At 61.0% G+C, this 23,291-nt stretch overlaps 3 protein-coding genes across 6 annotated transcripts in view; 2 read left to right on the top strand and 1 right to left on the bottom strand.

Moving 5' to 3' along the window:
* RBM6 (RNA binding motif protein 6) overlaps positions 1–4,880 on the bottom strand; it is a 53,580-nt gene extending 48,700 nt beyond the window's left edge. The window contains exons 1-2 of one of the 2 annotated variants that reach the window (XM_048958057.1): positions 4,809–4,864; positions 515–624 (exon numbers count right to left, since the gene is read on the bottom strand). In XM_048958057.1, the coding sequence (XP_048814014.1) occupies positions 515–558 (44 nt within the window). In that variant the 5' untranslated portion in view covers positions 559–624; positions 4,809–4,864. Of the gene's footprint in view, positions 1–514; positions 628–4,808 lie in introns of both variants that reach the window. The other variant, XM_048958055.1, reaches the window with a different exon arrangement.
* Positions 4,881–5,104: 224 nt separating this feature from the next.
* Positions 5,105–9,995, top strand: MON1A (MON1 homolog A, secretory trafficking associated). Its single transcript, XM_048957782.1, has 6 exons — positions 5,105–5,388; positions 5,888–6,029; positions 6,259–6,726; positions 6,952–7,717; positions 7,843–7,990; positions 8,835–9,995. Exons 2-6 carry the CDS (start codon positions 5,903–5,905, stop codon positions 8,973–8,975), a joined length of 1,650 nt encoding a protein of 549 aa, XP_048813739.1. The 5' UTR covers positions 5,105–5,388; positions 5,888–5,902; the 3' UTR covers positions 8,976–9,995.
* Positions 9,996–10,538: 543 nt separating this feature from the next.
* MST1R (macrophage stimulating 1 receptor) lies at positions 10,539–18,519 on the top strand. 3 transcript variants are annotated; one of them, XM_048957201.1, is made up of 21 exons: positions 10,539–10,824; positions 11,280–12,574; positions 13,563–13,751; positions 13,853–13,978; positions 14,048–14,218; positions 14,355–14,524; positions 14,592–14,769; positions 14,879–15,024; positions 15,135–15,296; positions 15,410–15,506; positions 15,583–15,804; positions 15,879–16,025; positions 16,091–16,247; positions 16,430–16,522; positions 16,607–16,828; positions 16,906–16,986; positions 17,063–17,244; positions 17,319–17,428; positions 17,504–17,669; positions 17,750–17,886; positions 17,963–18,519. In XM_048957201.1, exons 2-21 carry the CDS (start codon positions 11,360–11,362, stop codon positions 18,189–18,191), a joined length of 4,200 nt encoding a protein of 1,399 aa, XP_048813158.1. In that variant the 5' UTR covers positions 10,539–10,824; positions 11,280–11,359; the 3' UTR covers positions 18,192–18,519. The 3 variants fall into 3 exon arrangements, with proteins under 3 accessions (XP_048813158.1, XP_048813157.1, XP_048813159.1); XM_048957200.1 differs by having other exon boundaries at positions 16,430–16,520; positions 16,602–16,828; XM_048957202.1 differs by having other exon boundaries at positions 16,430–16,520; positions 16,602–16,828; positions 17,846–17,886.
* Positions 18,520–23,291: the final 4,772 nt, after the last annotated feature.

Consider the following 23,291-nt stretch of genomic DNA (forward strand, 5'->3'; position numbering starts at 1 on the left):
TCCAGTGATATTCAGAAACATCTTGTGCAGGAGCACAGCCAAGCACACGGGGATATTCTGGTCTCATCTCATGGAAGAGATTAAAGTGAAGTTTACACAAAATCCCGGGTGCAATTAAACTGACTGCATTTCTGAAGTTAGGGAAAGAAGCGCAGCTGAAGAGAATCAGCATCACACTATTAGGCATTTCTCCTCTGGGTCTTAAGAGTGGCTATCCACACAGCACAGCACCACCTCAGCTTACAACACCTACATGAAATATCACTAGAAAAGGTGCTGTAGGGAAGGAGCAGAAACACTCAAAGCAACTGCCAATAAAAAAGAAAGAGCAAAGCTTCATAAAAATGCAGAAAGCTACACGGAGCTTAACTTGCCTCTTAGCTCCACAAGGACCTCCCAGCTTTGACCAAAACTGCCCTCTCACAGGAGGATGTGCGCAATGGAACCAGCCAGTTCCCACTGCTCAGTGTCATTAAATGCATGACAGAAACAAGCTGTACGCTGCCATGCTTACCGAAATGATCCCGTCCTGTTGCCTTGTCGATGGTCTCCCCACATGTTTCCCTTGTCTGGGAGGTTTCCAGAAACAGGCAATTCACCGTAAGAACACCAACTCAGCACAACCTGCTGGATAAATAACATGACAGTAAGCCATGGGCAATGAAAACGCAGCATGGGAGAAAAGCACCACCAGGCACGGAAGGCACATGGAGACATGTGAGACCCAGAACTGCCCACAGTGCCTCTCAGGCACAAGTTCATTTGTCATGGTTCTGTATGTTCAAAATTACAAGCTTCAAATGACTTCTGAAACAAAACGATCAATATGGGCGGGCAAACAATGTGGTATTTGCTCTTGATTAACATAAAGCTTTTCAACATACTGTGCTGTCTAACACTGTTCAGAGTGACTGGAAATGTGAGAACACCACAATCTATAAACAGCAAGGACCATTCCTGAACAACAGTTTGCAATTAATGTTTAATCCAAACTATTTCTGCCAAAAGCTCTTTGCTGCTCAAGGAAACCATCACCGCAATTGGTCTGCTAGGCTTACTTTGCCCTCAGAAAGTATCTAGATAACAGAGTATGCTTTGCCAATAAATCATTACAGGCTCTGCTCTCCAGCACTGCCCTAATCAAGCCGAGTGATGGGAAAGGCACATGCCTCAACAGAGAGCTAAAAATCTCATCCACTTCTTCCCATCTGTAGCAAAGGTGAGGACTTCCTGGCAACTGCCAAAGCCAGGCCTTCAAGCAGGAAGGACACCCAGCTGCAGCAGAGCACAGCGCAGAATGATGCTGTTCACGCACTGATGCTCTCAGATCTGCTCCAGCTAATCCAGCTGCTGTGGTTTAGGAGCTTATCTCACACACCAATCAGTTTGAAACTTATTTCCTCTCTACCTGAGTAAAGGGTGGATTTATATCAGCTCCAGCTCACTCCTGTCTGGTTCTGAACTCTACTTACAGACCAGACATCTCCACCTCACCCAGCCAAGCATGGTCTCCATCACCAAGCCAGCCACATGGAGCAGGCTGTGCCCAAACACCAAGGTGAGGAGACCTGGGGCTCACGTGCTTCTACAAACGAGTTCTAAAGCAAACTAACCCAACTGCAGCAGTTTGGTGGAACAGATGGCACGGACAGTCACCGCCAGGCCCGGCTAGAGCAGTAAATCTCAAAGGGAAGCACATGACCTCCTGTTTCTGCTCGCTTCCAAAGCTCAGTGTTTCCTTCCATGCAGCAGGTCAAAGGCACAGCAGGCGAGCTCTGAGGTGCAGAGCGGTTGCAGGTGGGTATGCACAGCACCACCTCCACACAGCAGCCTCAGGTCAAGGTGTGACAAAGCCCCTCTCCATGACCACCGTGTGGATCTTCGGTCACATCACTGCTGCAGAAGCAGGCCACGAGAGCCTCGGTCCCTTTATGTTTCACGTGGCTCTTGCTGTGAAAAGCACCACCCTCCTCCCAGGATTTCCTCCATAAGCTCTACCATCTTTTCTTTAACAGGGATGAATTGCAAGGAAATGGATTCCTTCCACTGAGAGGACAGGCAAGGGGAGATGGCTGTGGCACTCCCTGCTATGGTGGCTGCCAGCAGCCAGCCCTCCCGTCTGTGATCTTTAGCAGCCTCTAGACCTGGAGTTTCTTGTTCTTTCCTTTCAGAAGAAAGGGAAGGAACTGTTTAGATGTAATATTCAAATTATTAGATGAGGAAACAATGGCACTGGACCGAGATCAGAGCCAGCATAGACCAAGCAAGCCATGCAGCAGCATCCACAGTCACAAGGTCTTGGTTCAACGACACGGGCAGCAACACTGGCTCAAACCATCCCCTGTTCAGCCTCACACAACATGCTGTCTCTGCTCTGCCTTTGGCAACAGGCACCATGTTGGCTGTCCCAGCTTGTGCTTTCCTGGGTTTGCACCCAGGATAACCCTCCAAAGGAGGTATATTTAACCCATGCCATTTCAGCGACCCACTTCACGACGCAGCCTCACAAAACAAAGTGACAGCAAACCACAGCACAAGGACAGAACCTCTGCAGCCCTCCATCAACACCGAAGTCTCTCTGATGCAACTGCTACAAAAGTGAGGCACTCCCAGGACCCCCAGTCCTATTGCACCAGCCAGCTCAGCTCCTGCCTCTCTGCTCACAACCCCTCACTGCCTGGCATTACTTACAGAGGTGATGCAACCAGGCCCAGAGCAGGCAAAAGGAAATCAAGGCAGATCTGCTGACAAAAGCACATTTTTGGTAGGGCCACGAGCAGCAGCACAGCGGGGGGCTCCTAACCCTCTCATTCCATGGTGCAGGCAGATGGGTCAGAGTGAGTGAGGCTGTTTGCCAAAGATGCACTAACAGAGCCTGTGGAGGGGGTCTGGCCAACAGGAAAGCATAGCAAAAATCCACCCTTGAGTGCTAGGATGGTAATAAAGGACGCTTTAAAACAACAACAGCACAGCCACAGAACACACAATGCGGTCCAAGTTACTCAAGGAGCCCAGATTTACAGCTCTTTTAAAATGATGATTAGCTGTTATAATTATACTGAGGATTCAGGATGGCTGATGCGCATCCTGAGAGTATGTATTATACTTCCCTCATCCCCTCCAGCCAGTTCTGCTTCCTGCTGGCAGACACCCCAGAGAAGGCACAAAGGTGCACCCTAATTATAGAATCTCAGAATGGCCTGGGTTGCAAAGGACCACAATGCTCATCCAGTTCCAACCCCCTGCTGTGTGCAGGTCACCAGCCAGCAGCCCAGGCTGCCCAGAGCCACATCCAGCCTGGCCTTGAATGCCTGCACGGATGGGGCATCCACAGCCTCCTTGGGCAACCTGTTCCAGTGCCTCCCCACTATCAAGAAAACTCCTCTGTGGCTGCAGCTCCTCTGGCAGCTGGGGGTCCCACAGCCCTCCCAGCAGTCAGGGGACAGTCCAAGAGGGCTCAGTGTGCCCTGGCCATCACACCCACGGTCTTCCTGATGCAGAATCCAACTCTTTCAATGCGCCCCAAACAGCCTGGCAAACACTGCTGCTGATTTGGGGATGATCTGGTTCTGCTTTCCCAACCAAACATGCCAAGCCTGGCAGCAGACCCTGTTCTTTCAGATCTCTTACATCACAGTACAATAAAATAATGGTGCTGTACATCAGAGTCAGGTAGCCAAGCTACACTAAGCAGCCATTTTCCAGGAAAAAAAAGGTTTCCGCCAAGGGAAAGCAACAGGAGAGCCAGCACTGCCCTGAGCACCTCCCAGCCTGCACCCCTTGTGGCACGCTGGGGTAGGAGGGCAGCTGGCGATGGAGCAGGCAATATGAAAGCTTGGAGAGATGCAATTTTGAGAAAAGCACCCTGATACTTCCAACTTCTCCCCAGACTTTGCCAAGGCTGCCAACCTTGGTATTTATAGACAACGAAGAAACGAAATATGCACAGGGCTACGCTCAGCAAACAGAGAAAGTAATCTGCTATGGAACAACATTGCAGCCAATCAAGTTTGAGTAAGGCTAAGGAAAGGGAAAAACCTCTGTGAAACTCCAGTGTTATGGGAGGTATAAATGAAAACATTTCCCCACACTACAGGAACTGAAAGCAGCCAAGGAATCTTGTTGCTTCACTTTTAGAACTGAAGGTCTCCAACCTACAAGGTAAAAATAACAAAACCACATCCCCGAAGAGTGGAAGGGAAGGGAGAGAAATCCAAGTTACGTCTGTCAGACACCATATTGGAGCTTTTCACTGTGAAACAAAACGGCGTAGACTCTCTTTCGTTCTACCGTGCTTCAAAAAGCGTGTATTAGAAACAACGGGGTGAACTTCCAGCCCCTCCCACCACACTCCTGCCCTCCTTAGGCCCGAAGGGCTTCACGCAGGGAGCTCGGTAGCAGCCGGAGGCCCCTCCCGGCACCCCACCGGGGCACGGACGCGGGTTCTCTCCTCAGCAGCACTTCGAGAAGGAAACCCGGCGGGTCCCGACGCACCAGCGGCTGCGAGACGTTCACAACGGAACGCAGGGCCTCGGAAGCCCCACTGACACGCGGGAACTCCGCTGAGCCCGACGCGGCCGAGCGGCTCACCGAGAGCCCCGTCTCCCGAGGACGCGGCCGGGCACCCCGGAAACGGCCCCGCTCCGCCGTTCCGGGCGGCTCCACAGCAGCGCCCGCGGCCCTCCCCACGCAAAGCCGCAACCCGTTCCGCCGCTCCCCGGCCGTCCCCCACCGCCCCCGTCTCCCTTCTGCCGCCGCCTACCCCCCGCAGGGCCGGGCCGAACCCGCGGGGCGGCACCGCCCCTCACCTGCACACCGCCGCGCCAGGCCCAGCGCTCCGTTGACGGGAACCGGAACTTCCGGTGCCCCCCCATGTTCCGGGCCCGCCGAGTGGCACTCTGGGAAACGGAGTCCAAAGGCCGCACTACCGCTCCCGGCATGCCCGCGCCACAGGGGGAGGGGGGCAGCGGGGCGGCGCGGAGCGGGGACTGCCGGGAGATGTAGTCCCGCCATAGCGGTAACGAGCGCGGGGTTCGTGCGTGCGGACTACGGACCCCACAGCTCCGCGGGGCGGAGGGGCTGGGGCCGGTCCGGGGGGCGGGGAAGCGGCCGGAGGGCCCGGGCCCGGCCGGAGCCGGCGGGGAGGAGCGGAGCGAGGAGGGACGGGCTCCGCGATGTCTTCGGCCGAGGGGCGGGCCGGGACAGGGGCAGGGGCAGGCCGGGGAGCAGCAGCCCGCCGTGCCCGCGCCTCCCGCTGCGCTTAGGCCGCGCCGTGACGGGAGGAGGCGCGAAGGTCGCTGGGCGCCGCGCTGCGTCCTTCGGCCGTCCCGTGTCGCGGCTTCCCGTTCTGCTTTCCGTTGTGCTGAGCTGCCGAGCTCCTGTGTGCATGTGAGTAGGTGTGCGACTGTGTACGTGTACGCATATGTACGTATGTACGTATGTGCCCCCTCCCCAGGGCAGCCCCTCAGCGCCCCTAGGCCCGGAGCCGTCCCGTTCCCTCCCTGGACCACAGAGCCACAAACCCGCCCTGCGCAGACACTGCTGGGACGGGCCGTGGGCCTGCGCTCTCTCTCCCCCCTCTGTCCACTCGCTGACCCCCTGCCTACCCCCTGTCCTGCGCCTCACCCCCCCCCCAGCCCCCTGCCCGGCAGCTTTTCAGGCGCAGAGGTAATCGGGGCCAAGCCTGGATGAAAGGTGCTGGGGCCTGGAAGGAGCTGGGGCCGCGCGAGGGAGGAAATCCTGCTGGATTAGAGCAGCTTTCTGACGTCTGGCTGAGCTCGGGTGCTGTACTGAGCCAGCAGCGCGGGGACAAGGACGCTGGTACTGCCTCAGCCCAGCGCTAGGGGATAGGGGAATACCGCGGGCTGACATTGTGGGTTCCACACAGGTCCCGCCCCAAGGAATGGCTGCGGATGTACACAAGAAGAAAGGCTGGGAAGTGCCCAACGGGTCCCTGGCGCCGGGCGATGGGCAGCACACAGAGCGCTCCGAGAGCCCCACACCAGGGCTGGCACAGGGGACGGAGCCGGGTAAGGGACAGAGCTCAAAGGGTGGCTGAGGGAGGGAAAAGCAATTCCTCATCCTGCATACAGGGCTCTCTAGCAGGATCTGCATTTCTGGGTGCCATGGGACACAATAACGAATGCCCCACTATTTCTCAAGGGGAAGGACACCAGATCCCTCCTTGATGCTCTCCGTCCCTTTTGCACCACCCATCTGCTGCACTGGTGCAAGGTAGACACTGATCTTTATTTCCAGGTGCGGGCCAGGAGGGAGCCATGTTTGTGCACACCCGCTCCTACGAGGACCTGACCAGCCCTGAGGAGGGGGGGGCTGTGGTGCGGAGCCCTGAGGAGAGGCGAGGGGAGCCGGCTGAGCCCACGAGCATGGAGCAGATCAGTAAGGACTTCAGCGAGCTGAGCACACAGCTCACGGGCATGGCCCTCGACCTGGAGGAGGAGATGAGACAGAGCCAGGAGGGGAAGCTGGAGCCGTCCCCACAGGCCACCCGCCACGACTCGGTGCTGTCAGGAAAGGAGGAGGAGGATGTGACCATGGACACCTGGCGCATGCATCGGAAGCACGTCTTTGTGCTGAGTGAGGCTGGCAAGCCCGTGTATTCCCGCTACGGGTCCGAGGAGGCCCTCTCCAGCACCATGGGTGTCATGATGGCCCTGGTGTCCTTCCTAGAGGCCGAGAAAAATGCCATCCGGTCCATCCATGCAGGTACTGTGCTAGGGGTTGGGACAGGGTGGTGGCACAGCATGCCAGCCCACATCATCCAGGGGTTCACACAGCAGTGCTCAGCCCATGCCCCTGCCACTGTGGGACATGTTAGCTGAACCCAGGGGCAGACTAGTGGCCGGGGGGAGGTGGGAACTTCCCCTTGCAGCCTTGCACACTCAGGCTTACGTCTCTGTCCCCAACCCATGGGGACTCTCTCCCAAGCAGACGGCTACAAGGTGGTCTTTGTGCGGAGGAGCCCGCTGGTGCTGGTGGCTGTGGCACGGACCCGGCAGTCTGAGCAGGAGATCGCCCATGAGCTGCTCTACATCTATTACCAAATCCTGAGCCTGCTCACCTGGACTCAGCTCAACCACATCTTCCAGCAGAAGCAGAACTACGACCTGCGCAGGCTCCTTGCTGGCTCTGAGCGCATCACTGACAACCTGCTGGACCTTATGGCCCACGACCCCAGCTTCCTCATGGGTGCCGTGCGCTGCCTGCCCTTGGCTGCCAGCGTGCGGGATGCCGTCAGCACCAGCCTCCAGCAGGCCAAGGCCAAGAGCTTGGTCTTCTCCATCCTCCTGTCAGGGAACCAGCTGGTTTCTCTTGTGAGGAAGAAGGATCAGTTCCTCCACCCCATCGACCTCCATCTGCTCTTCAACCTCATCAGCTCCTCCTCCTCCTTTCGGGAGGGCGAAGCCTGGACTCCCATTTGCCTCCCTAAGTTCAATTCCAGCGGCTTCTTCCACGCTCACATCTCCTACCTGGAGCAGGAGATGGACCTGTGCCTCCTGTTGGTCTCTACTGACCGCGAGGACTTCTTCACAGTCTCCGACTGCAAGCGGCGCTTCCAGGAGCGGCTGCGGCGGCGAGGAGTGCACCATGCTCTGCAGGAGGCCCTGCGCACCCCCTTCTACAGCGTCGCCCAGGTGGGCATCCCTGACCTGCGGCACTTCATCTACAAGTCCAAGAGCTCTGGGCTCTTCACCAGGTAAGGATGCTGGCAGAATAACAGCTGGGGAACTGTTGGGGCACGGCTGGGGCGTGGGCAAGCCTTCTCCACAAATCCCGTTCTCCAAGAAAGGCAGGGGCTAATGGGGTGCTGTGTTCCTGCAGCCCTGAGATCGAGGCACCCTACGTGCGGGAGGAGGAGAAGGAAAGGCTCTTGGGGCTCTATCAGTACCTCCACAGCCGGGCTCACAACTCGTCACGCCCCCTGAAGAACATCTACTTCACAGGCCCACGTGAAAACCTCCTGGCTTGGGTAAGGGCTGTCTTTAGAGTTGGGATGACCCCGACCTCTCTGGTCCTGAGTGGCACAGTGCAGCTCCAGCACTATGGTGACCAGGATGGCCCCCAGCCTGGCATGTTCCTTTTGGGTGTTCCTGTGCCAGAGAGTGATAGAACAGCTATGTAGGCTACCCTGCTGATCACCGGGGGTCAAAAGGGTTTGGAAGGGACCTTGAGATCAAGCTCAACCCCCTGTCAAAGGAGTACCCTACAATGGGTCACATAGGTTGGCATTCAGATGGGTCTTGAATAACTCCACAGAAGGAGACTCCTCCACCTCTCTGAGCAGCTTGTTCCAGTGCTCTGTCACCTTACTATAAAGAAGTTCTTCTGCATCTTTGTACAGAGCTTCATGCATTCAAATTTTAGGCCATTACTGCTTGTCCTATCACTGAGAAAAGCCTGCTCTCATCCATTTGCCTCCACCTCCCTTTAGATATTTATAAACATGTATCAGATCCCCATCAGTCTTCTTTTCCCCAGGCTGAACACATGCAGGCCACTCAGTCTTCCCTCATACAGGAGGTGCTCCGGGCCCTTCATCATCTTTGTGGCCCTCTGCTGGACTCCTTCTAGGAGACCCCTGTCTTTTGAACTGGGGAGCCTAGAACTGGACACAGTTCTAAATGTGGCATTACCAGGGCGGAGTAGGGAGGCAGGATCACCTCCCTTGACCTGCTTGGACACAGTTTTTAATGTCCCCCAGCTCAGAAGCTCGTGTATCCCAACTCAGCAGCTCACTGTGGACTCACGCAGTGCCAGCTGCATGTAGGGATGTGTGGATGCATGGCCAGCATTTACCCTATTTCTTTGCCCAGGTCACCAGCGCCTTCGAGCTCTACATATGCTACAGTCCACTGGGGACCAAGGCAGGTGCCATCAGTGCTGTCAACAAGCTCATGAAGTGGATCCGCAAGGAGGAAGACCGGCTCTTCATCCTCACACCCCAGACGTACTGACAGGCATTGCCCAGGGCGTGGTGCCACCTGGAGGACCCTGCTGTGCCGGGATGCTCATCCCTCTGAGAAGCCTGGGCTGTGAGCCAGGGGAGAGGGCACAGGGGACCCTGAGGGCATGGGGAAACTGCCCAACCTGGGTGTGAGAGTCGGGGATCGAAGCTGCCCAGGCAATGTGGTGAGCAAGGGCTTTCTCTCACCTGCAGGCAGTGCTTCCCTCATCTGGGGGGCTGCCCTTCTTCTGCAGCCCCCCGCTCTGTCCTTTGTGCTGCTGTGTCCACAGAGGGCAGGTGACAATGCCCAGCTAGGGACAGGCTTGGATGGGGCACTGCTGGCACTGCTCCTCTCCCCGCTTTAGGGGAGCTGGGCTCCCCAAGTGCCAGGCAGCTCCTGATGGTCCCGGAGCCAGGCTGGGAGCCAACAGGTTTGTCCCCTTGGCACCTATGTGTGCCTGGTCCCTTTCCACTGAGGCCACAAGAAGGATGTCCTTGGGGATGCTGAGAAGCAGGGCAGCGGGCTCCTGCCTGCAGGGACACCGAGTAGCCCCAGAGAGACTCGGGGTACCAGGATGCCACTCGGCGTGCTCGTGGTGCTGGCTCCAAAGCAGCAGCTGTGGTGTGGTTCCCCTCCCCTCCCCCAGAGCCCCAGCTGGCATGGGGCACTGATGTGTCTTCATTGCGTCATGGGGTCCCCTATCGTCCAAAAAGCAGCTCCTCGAGCTGTGCTTGCTGTGCGAGGACCACCTCCTCCCTGCTGTCCCCAGCTGTCCCCAGGCACTGGCTGGGGCTGAGCACCCCGCAGCACAGCGCTGGGCACAGCTCCCGGGGCGTCCCCGTGAAGCACAGCCTGACCCTGTGCGTAGGGATGGGCGTCCGGGAGGGGAAACCCCCGCGGTGACACCGAGGGACTGGCAGGAACCCGGTAGGGCTAACGCAGGGACTCCGCTCCCTTATTTATGCTCCTGCCAGATTGTAGTCGCTTGTCTTTGCTCATAAACATTATCTGGACCCGAATCGAGGCTCGGCACGTTAATGTTGGGTTGGCGGGGGGCATCCGGGGCTCCGCGGACTCCATTTGGGTGACATCTCGGGCGGAGCGGGAGCGGCAAAAGGCTCCGGGAGGAGCCGGCTGGGACCAGCTCATGTCGAAACCGGGAGGGAGCCTCGGGGACGGAGGAAGGAGCGGTTGGGTAAGGCTCGCAGCCAGCAGCATTGCCGGGTTTACGCAACGCGGGCAGGCTGAGTCCGATGGCGGCGGGCGCGACCCGTTCCGGGGAGCAAAGTTCCGGGGAGCAAAGTCCCGGCGGATGCGGGCGGGGAGCCGAGCCCTGCCCAGGTGAGTGCCGGGGGAGCGCTCCGAGCGGGTGGCTGCGAGCCGCCCCGAGCGCAGAGCTTTGAGGGTAAATCTGTGCGGTTCACGGGGTCAAAAACATCCCTTTTCTCCCTTCCACGGGAGCGGCGGCGAGCCCGGCACCGCCTGCAGGCAGCCCTCGAGTTTGGGGAGGGAGGGAGGGAGGGAAGGGGGGGGGGGGGGGGGGGGAAGGGAAGCAGCCACGAGGTAAACGACGTGTCCCGGAGAAATAAGTTACACTTGTGGAACGGGGAAACCGATCCGACCCGTCCGCCTGGAAACCAGCCAGCCGTAACCGGGGCCGGGCCAGCTCTCCCCTGCCCGTTGTCACCAAATCCTGCTGCACCGCCCCCGGCACCCGGAGCCCCGCACGGTGCGGGGGTAGGAGCCGCCCCGCCCCGCCCTGACCCGGCACAGCCGCGCTCCGCCCCGGCACGGCTCGGCACGGCTCGGTACGGCTCGGTACGATAGGGCTCGGTACTGCCCGCAGCGCAGCGACCAGGTGAGCGCCCGGCTGGGCACGGCTCGGTACCGAACAGGGCGCGGTTTGGCACGGGACAGCCGCTGGGAGGGACGGGTGGGGACAGCCGGAGCGGGACCGGGCCCGTCGGGGCGGGGTGGTGAGCGGCCGTGGGGCTGCTTGGCGGCTTCCGTGCCGAAGGGTGGCTGAGGGCTCCTCCCAGGTCCCCGAGGTGTCCCTGCAGGGCTGGCGGCCGGTCTCCAGCCCTAATCTGCTGAGCCGGAGGGGTCCTCAATCGGGTCCCCGTCCCCAGGAGGGGCTTGGAGGGGTCGTTCCGGGTGGGATTTGTCACCTTCCATAGGCCTGTGGGAAGGACTTGGGAAGGGAAAGGTGCCACCCGTCCCCACGTTAGCACCTGGCACGCGGCCATGGGGAGCACACAGCACATCTCTCTCCCCAGTGCCGTGGGTAAAGCCCTTCCCCTGTTACTTCTGCAGATGCGATGATGACCTGTCCCCCCCGAGTCCCGGCCCCTCCTGGTGCTGAGTGCCATCAGTAGACTCGTGCGGGTGGCAGCATGGGGCCACGATGCCCTGCGTGCCTCCTGCTGCTCCTCGCCCCATCCCTGCTGCAGGCCGGCGCCTGGCAGTGCCCCCGCACCGCTTTCAGCTCCACCCGCAACTTCTCAGTGCCCTACACACTGCCCAGCCTCGATGCTGGCAGCCCCGTGCAGAACATCGCCGTCTTCCCCGATCCGGCCACCATCTTCGTGGCCGTCCGCAACCGCATCCTGGTGGTCGATCCCGAGCTGCGCCTCCGCTCCGTCCTCATCACCGGACCCACAGGCAGTGCCCGCTGTGAGATCTGCCGCCTGTGCCCAGCCGCCGTGGATGCCCCGGGGTCCGAGGACGTGGACAACGTGCTGCTGCTGCTGGACCCGGTGGAGCCGTGGCTGTACAGCTGCGGAGCGGCGCGGCACGGGCTTTGTTACCTGCACCAGCTGGAGGTGCGGGGCGGCGAGGTCACCATCGAATCCACCAGCTGCCTGTACTCGGCCTCGGCCAACAGCCCCGCGTCCTGCCCCGACTGCGTGGCCAGCCCCCTGGGGAGCACCGCCACCGTGGTGGCCGACCGCTACACCGCCTCCTTCTACCTGGGCTCCACCGTCAACAGCAGCGTGGCGGCGCGCTACAGCCCGCGTTCGGTGGCGGTGCGCAGGCTGAAGGGCACGCGGGATGGCTTCGCCGACCCCTTCCATTCACTGACGGTGCTGCCGCGCTACCAGGACATCTACCCCATCCACTACGTGCATTCCTTCACCGACGGGGACCACGTCTACTTGGTGACGGTGCAGCCGGAGTTCCCCGGCTCCTCCGCGTTCCACACGCGCCTGGTGCGGCTCAGCGCCCACGAGCCGGACCTGCGTCGCTACCGCGAGATCGTCCTCGACTGCCGCTACGAGTCCAAGCGGCGGCGGCGGCGCGGGGCCGAGGAAGAGACGGAGCGCGATGTGGCCTACAACGTGCTGCAGGCTGCCCGTGCTGCCCAGCCCGGCGCTCACCTGGCCCGGGACCTCGGCATCGACCGCACCGAGACCGTGCTGTTCGGTGCCTTCGCCGAGAGCCATCCGGAGAGCCGTGAGCCGCAGCACAACTCGGCTGTGTGCGCCTTCCCCCTGCGCCTGCTCAACCAGGCCATCCGAGAGGGCATGGACAAGTGCTGCGGTACCGGCACGCAGACACTGAAGCGGGGGCTCAGCTTCTTCCAGCCGCAGCAGTATTGTCCGCACAGCGTGAGTCAGTCGGGGCCGCGGGGCCGGGGCTGGGGCCGGGTTGCGCTGGGACGCGGTGGCACCCAGGTGCGGTGAGTCACCGCTGCCACCCACCTCCCCCCCCCCGCCACCTTATCGCGGGCTGCTGGCGCCGGGCCGGTGTCACCGTGCTTTGGGGCTATGCTGGTGTGGCAGGCTCTGGCTGTGCTCGCTGCACAGGACCCAGGTGTGCGGTGGGGCTCGAAGCGCCCTACCCTCTATCCTTGCCCGTGGCTGACCCCAGCACGGCGCTGTATACGGCCTCCCTCCTCGGCTGTTTCTTTGCAGCGGGGACGGGCTCGTGCTCCTCTGCACGGCTGCTCCACCGTCGCCCCGTGTGCCCAGCTGACCGCGGGCGGAAGCGTGCGGAGTCACCGGTCCCACAGCGCCGCAGGGCAGGGACTGCCGCGCTGCGGGGACGGGGCAGGGCAGCTGCTGGCGCACATGGCATGAGCGCGCCTGTTCTCAGCCAGGGCGAGGCGCAGCCAGATCTCCTCCCTTTCCTGGCTGCGTGCAGCAAGCAGCTCACCATCACCCTGCATCACGCTGCCGGGAAGGGGACCCCGGCCCCGCGTATCCTGAGGGGATCTGGGGAAAGACTCTAGAGGCACAACAGGGCTTTGTATCCCCCTCTGCCCCAAGCCCTAGTATGTTTTTAGGGCTGGCACTCGAACAGCAGCCCCGCAGTGCCTGAGCTCATAACCACACGCAGATGGGGAGGGAGGGCAGGGCAGGATCTGACGCTGCTCGGGGATGTCCTGGTGGGGGGGCATGGATGCGTCACGCCTCCAACAATCCCTGGTTCTTTGTTGCAGCCTAGAGGGGAGATCAGCACATGCATCTTTGGACTTTCCGGTCCCAAAATATCTCCCATCTCAGAGCCACGATTGCTCCGGTGCTTGCACCCACCTGTAAGGGTGCGGGGAGCTGTGGGGTGTTTTTGAGGTGCCCTCGTTATGCTCAAATGCAGGTGAACCTCTCGGCGCCAGTGACCAACACCAGCTGCTGGGACCAGCCCACCCTGGTGCCCGCTGCCTCTCACAAGGTGGATCTGTTCAACGGACGCCTGTCCGGCATCCTCCTCACCTCCATCTTCGTCACCGTCCTCCAGAATGTCACGGTGGCTCACCTGGGCACGGCACAGGGACGTGTCCTGCAGGTGGGTGCCAGCTGAGGCCAGGCAGGACGCACAGTGCCGAGCAGAGTTGCACGGTGCCCATCGGGTGCCCGGTGTCTCACCTGATGCCTGCCCCACTGCAGATGGTGCTGCAACGCTCCAGCTCTTACGTGGTCGCCTTGGCTAATTTCTCTCTGGGGGAGCCGGCACCGGTGCAGCACGCCGTGGGGCTGCAGGGACACTCGCTGCTCTTTACTGCTGGCACCAAGGTAAGCCGGGCAGTGGGGCAGGGTGTGGGGCTGCAGAGCCCCCCACTCAGCCCCGCTCTGTGTCCCCAGGTGTGGCGTGTGAATGTCACCGGCCCTGGCTGCCGCCACTTCTTAACCTGTGACCGCTGCCTGCGTGCCGAGCGCTTCATGGGCTGCGGCTGGTGTGGGGACGGCTGCAGGCTGCACCACGAGTGTGCCGGCCCCTGGGTGCGGGACAGCTGCCCGCCCGTCCTCACTGATGTAGGTCTGCGCCGGTAGGGGGGGGCAGCAGAGAGGGAGGTGGCACGTGGGGTGATGTGCAGTGGGAGCCCTGCCCTGGGCTGGGCGTCATACCCACCGGTGGGGCCCCCCGCGGCCATCACTGCCTGTCCCGCAGTTCTACCCCAGGAGCGCGCCGCTGCGGGGCCAAACACGAGTGACGCTCTGCGGCATGACCTTCCGCTCCCCGCCGGACCCCACCGCCCACCGCAGCTTCACTGACCCCTACAGGGTGGCGGTGGGAGGGCGAAGCTGCACTGTGCTGCCGGAAGAGAGTGAGAGCTACAGGTGCGGTGCTGGGGGGCGCAGCGGGGGCGTCCTTCCTGTCCCACCGCTGAGCCCCGTTACCCTGCAGGCCGCTGCCCACGTTCCGTCGCAAGGACTTTGTGGACGTGCTGGTGTGTGTGCTGGAGCCGGGGGAGCCAGCGGCAGCGGCAGGGCCGGCTGATGTGGTGCTCAATGTGACGGAGCCTGCTGGGTCCTCGAGCTTCCGTGTCCAGGGATCCACCGCCCTCAGCGGCTTCATCTTTGTGGTAGTGTCCTCGTGGTGGCAGTGACACCAGCCCCCGGGTGCCTGGAGTTGGGCGCTGGGCTGTGCGGTGTTGGCTCACTGCCTGCCCTGCCGTCCTCGATTCTGCCCAGGAACCCCGCATCAGCATCCTGCACCCCAGCTTCGGTCCCCAGGGCGGTGGCACCCTCGTGTCTCTCCGTGGCACCCACCTCTCAGCAGGGAGCAGCTGGCGGGTGACGATCAATGGCTCCGAGTGTCCCCTGAATGGGCAGCCCAGGTACAGGCCAGCCATCGTCTCAGCACTGCAGGGTCTGTTGGCACAGGTGTGGCTGCAGGGATGCCCTCGCAGTCCCACTGTCCCTTCCAGCTCCTGTGCTGTGTCCCCAGCCAGGGCGACGGGGAGATCCGGTGCACAGCTCCCGCTGCCACCAGCCTGGGTGCAGCCCCTGTGGCCCTGTGGATCGATGGCGAGGAGTTCCTGGCTCCACTGCCCTTCGAGTACCGCCCCGACCCCACCGTTTTGGCCATCGTCCCCAACTGCAGCTATGGGTGAGCGCATAGGGATGCAGGGACACCCCTGTCCTCCCCGTGCTGAGGTGCTGGGCACCACAAACACCCTGGGGACCGTGTGTGCCTGGTGCCCTGACTGCAGCCCACTGCAGGGGCTCGATGCTCACCCTCATCGGCACCCACCTGGACTCAGTGTATCGTGCCAAGATCCAATTTGAAGGCGGCGGCGGTGGGAAGACCGAAGCCACGGTGAGCACCAGGGCAGGGAGCTGTCACCCTCATGCTGCGCTCAGCACCGTGCCAGCAGCCTCCTGCTCACCTACAGGAGTGTGAAGGTCCGCAGTCGCCCGACTGGCTGCTGTGCTGCAGCCCGGCCTTCCCTGTCGAGACCAAGCCGGTGCCTGGGAATCTGAGCGTGCTGCTGGATGGGGCTGCTGGCCGCTGGCTGTTCCGCCTGCGCTATTTCCGCCGGCCCCAGATGTTCCCCTTCGGGCAGCAGGGTGAGCGGTACCAACTCAAACCCGGCGATAATGAGGTTAAAGTGAATGTACGTGGTGGAGTGAGGCGTGCTGGGGGGGTCACAGTGGGGCCGGCCGGGCTCAGGGCTGTCTGTCCCGGCAGCAATTGGGGCTGGACTCCGTGGCTGGGTGTATGAACATCACCATGACGGTGGGGGGCCGGGACTGCCACCCCAACGTGCTGAAGAATGAGGTGACGTGCCGCGTGCCTCGTGACGTGGATCTGTCCCCCGCCGGGGCCCCTGTGCAGGTAGGTACCCCCCGGGGCACCCCGACCCCTTTGCTCCTGGCCCTGCTGATCCCCCGCTCCCCCAGATCTGTGTGAACGGCGCCTGCCAGGCACTGGGTTTGGTGCTGTCTGCCTCCTCGCTGGACATGGCCGCCAGCCTGGCCCTGGGCACTGCTGTCACCTTCCTTGTCTGCTGCATCCTGGCTGCTGTGCTGCTCCGCTGGCGCTGGAGGAAGAGGAGGGGTGAGTGCCACTGCTTGCCGGGTGCCCCACAGCCATCCCATGTCTCTGGTGCTATACCGTGCCTGCGGTGCCATCCTCTGCCTATGGTTTTACCCTGTGCCCACAGTCCCACCCCACATCCAATGTGCCACTCATTCTCGTTTGTCCCGGAGTCACCCCTACCCATGTTCTCCCACCTGCAGGGACGGAGAACCTGGAGCTGCTGGTACGCTCTGCCCGGAGCGAGCACCCCATCACCATCCAGCACCCCAACGTTGACTACAGAGAAGTGCAGGGTAAGCAGGGTGGGCATTGGTGGGCATTGGGGTGCCAGGGCTGTGCTGCCCCAGCACCTGAAGGCACCTCTCCCTTCCCGGCAGTGCTGCCTGTTGCAGACAGCCCCGGCCTGGCCAGGCCCCATGCACTCTTTGCCGGTGCCGGTGCTGGAGCTGATGCTGCAGGCGGTGGCTCCCCGGTGCCTCTGCTCAGGACCACATCTTGCTGCCTGGAGGACCTGCGGCCAGAGCTGCTGGAGGAGGTGAAGGACATCCTCATCCCCGAGGAGCGGCTCATCACCCACCGCAGCCGCGTCATCGGCAGAGGTGATGATGCACCCCGGGGCATTCAGGCACAGCATCACCCTCCAGCTCCACATCTCACTGCCACCTGTCCCCCACAGGGCACTTTGGCAGTGTGTACCATGGCACCTACATGGACCCGCTGCTGGGCAACCTGCACTGTGCCGTCAAGTCCCTGCACCGTGAGTGAGCGCCTGTGCCCTGGCCCTGCAGCACACAGCCTCGCAGCACACAGCCCCATGGCTCGGCTCCCCACAGGTATCACAGACCTGGAGGAGGTGGAAGAGTTCCTGCGCGAGGGCATCCTGATGAAGAGCTTCCACCACCCGCAGGTGCTCTCATTGCTGGGTGTCTGCCTGCCCCGCCATGGGCTGCCCCTCGTTGTCCTGCCCTACATGCGCCATGGGGACCTGCGCCACTTCATCCGTGCCCAGGAGCGGGTATGGGGTGCTTTGGGGGGATATGGTGAGTGCTGGGGGCCGAGCTCGCCCTGTTCACCACTCCCACCCTGCAGAGCCCCACGGTGAAGGAGCTCATCGGCTTCGGGCTCCAGGTGGCCTTGGGCATGGAGTACTTGGCCCAGAAAAAATTTGTGCACCGGGATCTGGCGGCCAGGAACTGCATGTGAGTGCAGCTGGTTTCGGGGTCCCTCATCCTTAGCGCCCCGATGGGGTGCTGGCCCTGACCCTGTGCCCGTAGGCTGGATGAGACGCTGACAGTGAAGGTGGCTGACTTCGGGCTGGCACGGGATGTGTTTGGCAAGGAGTACTACAGCATCCGGCAGCACCGGCATGCCAAGCTGCCTGTCAAGTGGATGGCGCTGGAGAGCCTACAGACCCAAAAATTCACTACTAAGTCAGATGTGGTAGGTGGTCCCCCTGTCCCTATCCCCATCACTTGTCCCCTTCCTTGTCCCCCTGCCCCAGCGTAGCTCTCTGTCCACAGTGGTCCTTTGGGGTGCTCATGTGGGAGCTGCTGACGCGAGGCGCATCGCCGTACCCCGAGGTGGACCCCTATGACATGGCCCGCTATCTGCTGCAGGGTCGGCGCCTGCCACAGCCCCAGCCCTGCCCTGACACGCTGTGAGTGGGGCCGGGGGGCAGCGGGGAGGTGGGATCCCCCCTGGGCAATGCTGGTGCTGACGTGTTGTTGGGGCAGGTATGGGGTGATGCTGAGCTGCTGGGCACCCACACCCGAGGAGCGTCCGTCCTTCTCGGGGCTGGTGTGTGAGCTTGAGCGTGTGCTGGCCTCACTGGAGGGTGAGCACTACGTCAACCTGGCCGTCACCTACGTCAACCTGGAGAGCAGCCCTCCTTTCCCCATGGGGCAGCTGCCCGACAGCGAGGATGAGGAAGATGAAGAGGATGAGGACGCGGCTGTGCGCTGATGGGGTGCTCTGCACTGTGGGTGCGCTTCCCCAAGGGGAGCTGTGGGGCACAGCCCAGTGCACCCACCCTATGGGCTGGGTGCTGGGTGCTGTGGATGCTGTCTTGTGCTGCACACCGGGACTGTGCCAAGTCCCATGGGGTTCCCACCACTTCATCCCATGCTGGCAGGGTGCTGTGGGGCTCATCCTGCACCAGTGAGGTGCTGTGGGCCCCGTGTTCAGCCACTTGCTGTGGGGAACCCTAACCTGTCTCCAGGGGTTTCAGGGCCTCTCTGGGGAAATTCATTTTGGGGGTTGAATCACTGATAAAACCAAATGCTATTTTTACCATCTGGTGCTGCGTGCTCTGCCTGTGGTGGGTGCTGGGATCAGGGACGGGGTCACCCACTGCTCCTGTGCAGCCATGGGCGGGCACCTGCAGACTGGCACTGGCCATCAAGGTGCTCACCCTGCAAGCACCACCCCGTGTCCCTGGGGCACACTCAGTGGGGGACCTGGGCACCTGGGGGGTTGGAGATTCGTGATCCTTGAGGTCCCTTTCAACCCGAGCCATTCTGTGATTCTGTGAGGTGATGCCAGCACTGATTGAAAGGATTGTTCTAAAAACCCATCCCAGCCCCATCCTCATGCTATTGAGCAGGTGGTGGAGGGGACACTGGATGCAAAATTCCGTGCTGTCTTTTGTAGTAAAACACTGCCCTGGCAGCTGCTGCCCTGGGACACGCAGCAGGGATGCGCTCAGGTGCGGGCAGGACCTGGCATGTGGATGTGGGGACATGGTGCACCTGGCATCACAGCAACATGGGCATGGGGACATGCAGCCCCTGGCATCACAGGGACATGGGCACGGGGCACAGCGGTTCTGGCACCACCAGGTTTGGGGCACCGCTGCCCACCCTGCTTGGGGACCTGGTAGTGACATTGCCAACCTCACCTCATTGCACCCTGAGGGCTTTGGGTGCTCCTGCACAAGCGGTGCCCCAGCCCTGCTCAGTGGGGCATCCCTTTCCCAGCACCAGGCAGCTACTTCAGAGCCAGAGTTTTCATAACCAACGCTTTTTTCATATTGATGGAGTGCATTTCCTCCCCCGAACGCCCTTGAACCGGCGGTTAACCAGCCCGTTTAGGAAGCAAAACTCACTGGTTACAGCCAGGGAGCGTGTGCATCCATCCCCATGGGGTGCTCTCAGTCTGTGGCAGAGCAGGGCACACACGGCCCAGGAGGGGACAGCAGTGACACCCCGCAGAGCACATGCCCCCACTCATACCCTGCAGCCAGCTCCAGCAGGAGCCAACCCCCCCAGCTGCTCATGAGGCAGCACCAGAGCCCGGGGCCACGTCAGCTCCTATTAGAGAAGCTGTCCATCTCTCCCCCGCACCTCACACCTGCACCAGCTGCTTTCAGCAATGTATTTTTAGCCCCGTCTCCCAGCAGCGCTGCCTCAGTTTCCCCAGGGTGGCAGCTTGCCTCCCCATGCCCATCCGCCAGGCTGCAGCACAGCCCCTGGGTGTCCCGCTGCGGCAGCACGCCTTGCACACGCAGCAGTTTAAATGTTTTATTTGGGGAAAGTGCTGTCGTTAGCAGGGATTAATTATTAAAATCGGAGCCATCTCTAAGGCTGCACACGGGGCCGCGGGCGTACAGGCAGCGGGATGCAGCCCTGCTGCCCTGCAGGGGAGGTGGCAGTGCCAGGGTGACGTGCTAGGGTGGCGTTTGCTGGCTGCAATGATGCGCACGCCTCGTGCTGGTGGCAATTCTTGAGCGTCACCCTGCCCTGCAAGAGATGGCAGCGGACAGCAGGTGGGGACGGGCCGTTTGTAGCCTCTGCTCCAATGCTTGGGAGCAGCAGCACGGCGGCACGGCGCCAGGTGCAGAGCTAGCTGTGCTCGTGGGGCCTGCAAACAGCGTGCTGGCCAGTGGGCTGCCTGCACCCCGCAGGGCTCCCTTCCCAGCAGTTCATACAGTCCTAGAATGGCTCAGGTTGGAGAGGATCCAGTTCCAACTCCCTGCTGAGGGCTGGCTGCCCCCTACCAGATCAGGCTGCCCAAGGCCCCATCCAAGCTGGATGTATCAGCTGTGCCGCTCAGCTTGGTGCCATCCGCAGGCGTGCTGAGCGTGCACTCGATCCCGCTGTCTGTGTTGTTGATAAAGGTGTTGAAGAAGAGTTGTCCCAAGAGAAACCCTGGGGGACAGCACTTGCCACCAGCCTGTACCTGGACATAGAGCCATTGACCACAGCCTTCTGGCTCTGGCCAAACAATTCTTTATCTGTTGAATAGTGCAGCCTTCAAATCCATCCCTGTCCAACTTAGAGTTAAGGATGTAGTGCAGGACTGTCTCAAAGGCCTTGCACAAGCCCAGGTAGACGACATCAGTTGTCCTTCCTGTCTATCAAAGCCATTGCTCCATCACAGAAGACCACCACATTGTCCCGCTGGCGGCTCAGAGCCCACCCCACCATCAGCCAGCATGTAAGGCCCAATGTCCCCTGGTCCAACACCATATTGAGGACATCCTCCCTGCAGAATCAGAGCTCCTGCTGCCCTAAAATCCTCCTCACCCTTGCGGACCAGGGAGGGCAGGGCTCAGTCCTGCTGGAGTTGGCAGCCAGCTCCCCGTGCCCCAGCAGGGACCATCTCCACAACTCCCTGCTGCTGCTGGCCATGCCACCAAGAAAGAGCAGTGGGGTGGCAGCTGCTGCCCCTATTTCTTTCCTGCCCCGCTAAATGGAGAGGATGGGCTTTATTTGGCCCCCGTGCCAGGCTGACATGCAGTGCAATTACTGCTGATTGCCTGCCGGTTGCCATGGCGATGGCAAGCATGCAGGGATGCGGTGCTGCGTGGCACTTGAGTCATGGGCACGCTGCATCCCCCGTCCCCTACCCGTGTGTGTGGGGTGCAGGGGGCTGCCGTGGGACCCCAGCCCAGCACCCCACCACTGACAGGTCCCACAGGGATCTGGGTGGAGATGGAGCTGCCACCTGTAGGGTTACTGAGGGATGGTGGGACGGATGGAGGGTGCAAGGGGTGGTGGTATGGAATGGCTTAGGTTGGAGGGGACCTTAGAGATCATAGAGCTCCAACCCCATCCCTGCCATGGTCTGGCTGCCCCCAGCTCGGGCTGCCCAGGGCCCCTCCATGGCCTGGGACATCTCCAGGGATGGCACCCACAGCTCTGGACTGAGCCATTGCTTCATTGCCCTCTGAGAAAAGAATTTACCCTAACATCCCTAACATCTTGCCTAACCTTCCCTCTTTTAGTTTAAAGCCATTCCCCCTTGTTCTATCGCTGTCAGACCCTGTAAGAAGTCATTCTCCCTCCTAGGTGAAAGCTCCCCTCAAGTACTGGAAGGTCACAGTGAGGTCTCCCTGGAGCCTTCTCTTCTCCGTGCTGATCACCCCCATCTCCCTCAGCCTGTCCCATAGGAGAGGTGCTCCAGCCCACAGAGCATCTTCGTGGCCTCCTCTGTCCCACAGCCCCACAGCCCTCCTTTACTGTGGCCCCCAGGCCTGGACGCAGTGCTCCAGGTGGGGCCTCATGAGGGCAAAGCAGAGGTGGAACAATCCCCTCCCTGCCTGCTGCCCCCTGCTGCTGATGCAGCCCAGGATGCTGTTGGCCCTCTGGGCTATGAGCGCACACTGCTGGTTCGTGTGCAGCTTCTCGTCCACCAGGACACCCACGTCCTTCTCTGCAGGGCTGCTCTCAAGTTCTTCTCTCTGTACTCACATCTGGGATTGCCCCCAGCCCAAAGTACAGCACCTTGCCCTTGTTGAATCTCATTAGGTTCTCTTGTGCCCACTTCTCGAGCCATGTGGATGACATCAATTCTGTTCTATCAGCTGCAGCACTCAGCTCAGTGCTGAGGTGCACTCAATCCCACTGTCCATGTAATTGATAATGATGTTAAAGAACACTGGTCCCAAGAGGAACCCCTGACAGCACTCATCACCTGGACACAGAGCCACTGAGCACAACTCCCTCACTGAGGACATCCAATCAACTCTTTATCCACCAAATAATTCAGCCTTCAAATCGCTCTCCAAATTAGAGATAGGGATGCAGTGCAGGACCACGTCAAAGGCCTTGCACAGCTTCAGGTAGGTGACATCAGTCGCCTTTCCATTGTCCCCCAGTGCCGTCACTCCATCACAGAAGGCCACCAGGCAGGTCAGGCACCATCTGCCCTCGGCAAAGCCGTGCCGGCTGCCTGGGGTCACCTGGTCGTCACTCATGAGCCTTAGTGTGTCATCCAGGATCTGCTCCATGACCTTCCCAGGCACACAGATCAGGCTTGCCGGCCTGGAGTTCCCTGGGTGCTCCTTCCTCCCTTTCTTATACATGGCAGTGATGTTTGCCTTTTTCCAGTCTCAGGGGACACCTCCTGACAGCCAGGACTGTTCAAACAGAATGGAGACATCCCATTCCTTCTGAACCCTGGGATGCAAGTTATCAGGGCAGCAGAACAGGACTCACAGCAGGCACGAGAGCCCAGCAGAGCCCATCACCGCACAGCAAGGTGCTGGGAGGGCTGGGAGCCCAGGCAGAGGAGGGCCGGGGGCTCCGTGGGGCCATTTTGCTGCAGGCACAGTGCTGCCACAGCACCATTCTGCTCCTCGCCCGGCGAGCAGCTGTGGGGCAGCCCAGAGAGGAGCGGGTGCTGCTGAGTAATTGTGAGTTACACTCCGAGTTCCCGGGTGGGCAAAGATTAATAACAGAGCCGTGCGCTGCTTCCAGGCTGTGTGATTAAACTCTTGATTAGAAGCTCAATCAACGGCGCTCTGCTAATTCCCCCGGGCTCACGTGCTGTTAATTATGTGGTTCATGTGGCAGTGAGGCCGGGGCTGTGGGGGCTCTGGGACTCAGCAGAGGTCTGTAAGCAGTCATGGCCCTCCCTGCACTCCATGCCTGAACTGCGGGCGGAGCAAAGGGCTTTGAGAGGGCTCATGCTGTTGAGAGGCCATCACCCCTCTCTTACCACTTCTGGCAGTAAGCGATGCCCCTGGCCTGCAGCCAGAGGGATGGAGCCCGAGGGAAAGTGTCCGGCTCCAACAGGGTTGTGCTCTTCCTATTCCATCTCATTCCATCCCATCCATCTTTA

Source organism: Lagopus muta, chromosome 11 (assembly GCF_023343835.1).
Source record: "Lagopus muta isolate bLagMut1 chromosome 11, bLagMut1 primary, whole genome shotgun sequence".
NCBI classification, from domain to species: Eukaryota; Metazoa; Chordata; class Aves; order Galliformes; family Phasianidae; genus Lagopus; species Lagopus muta.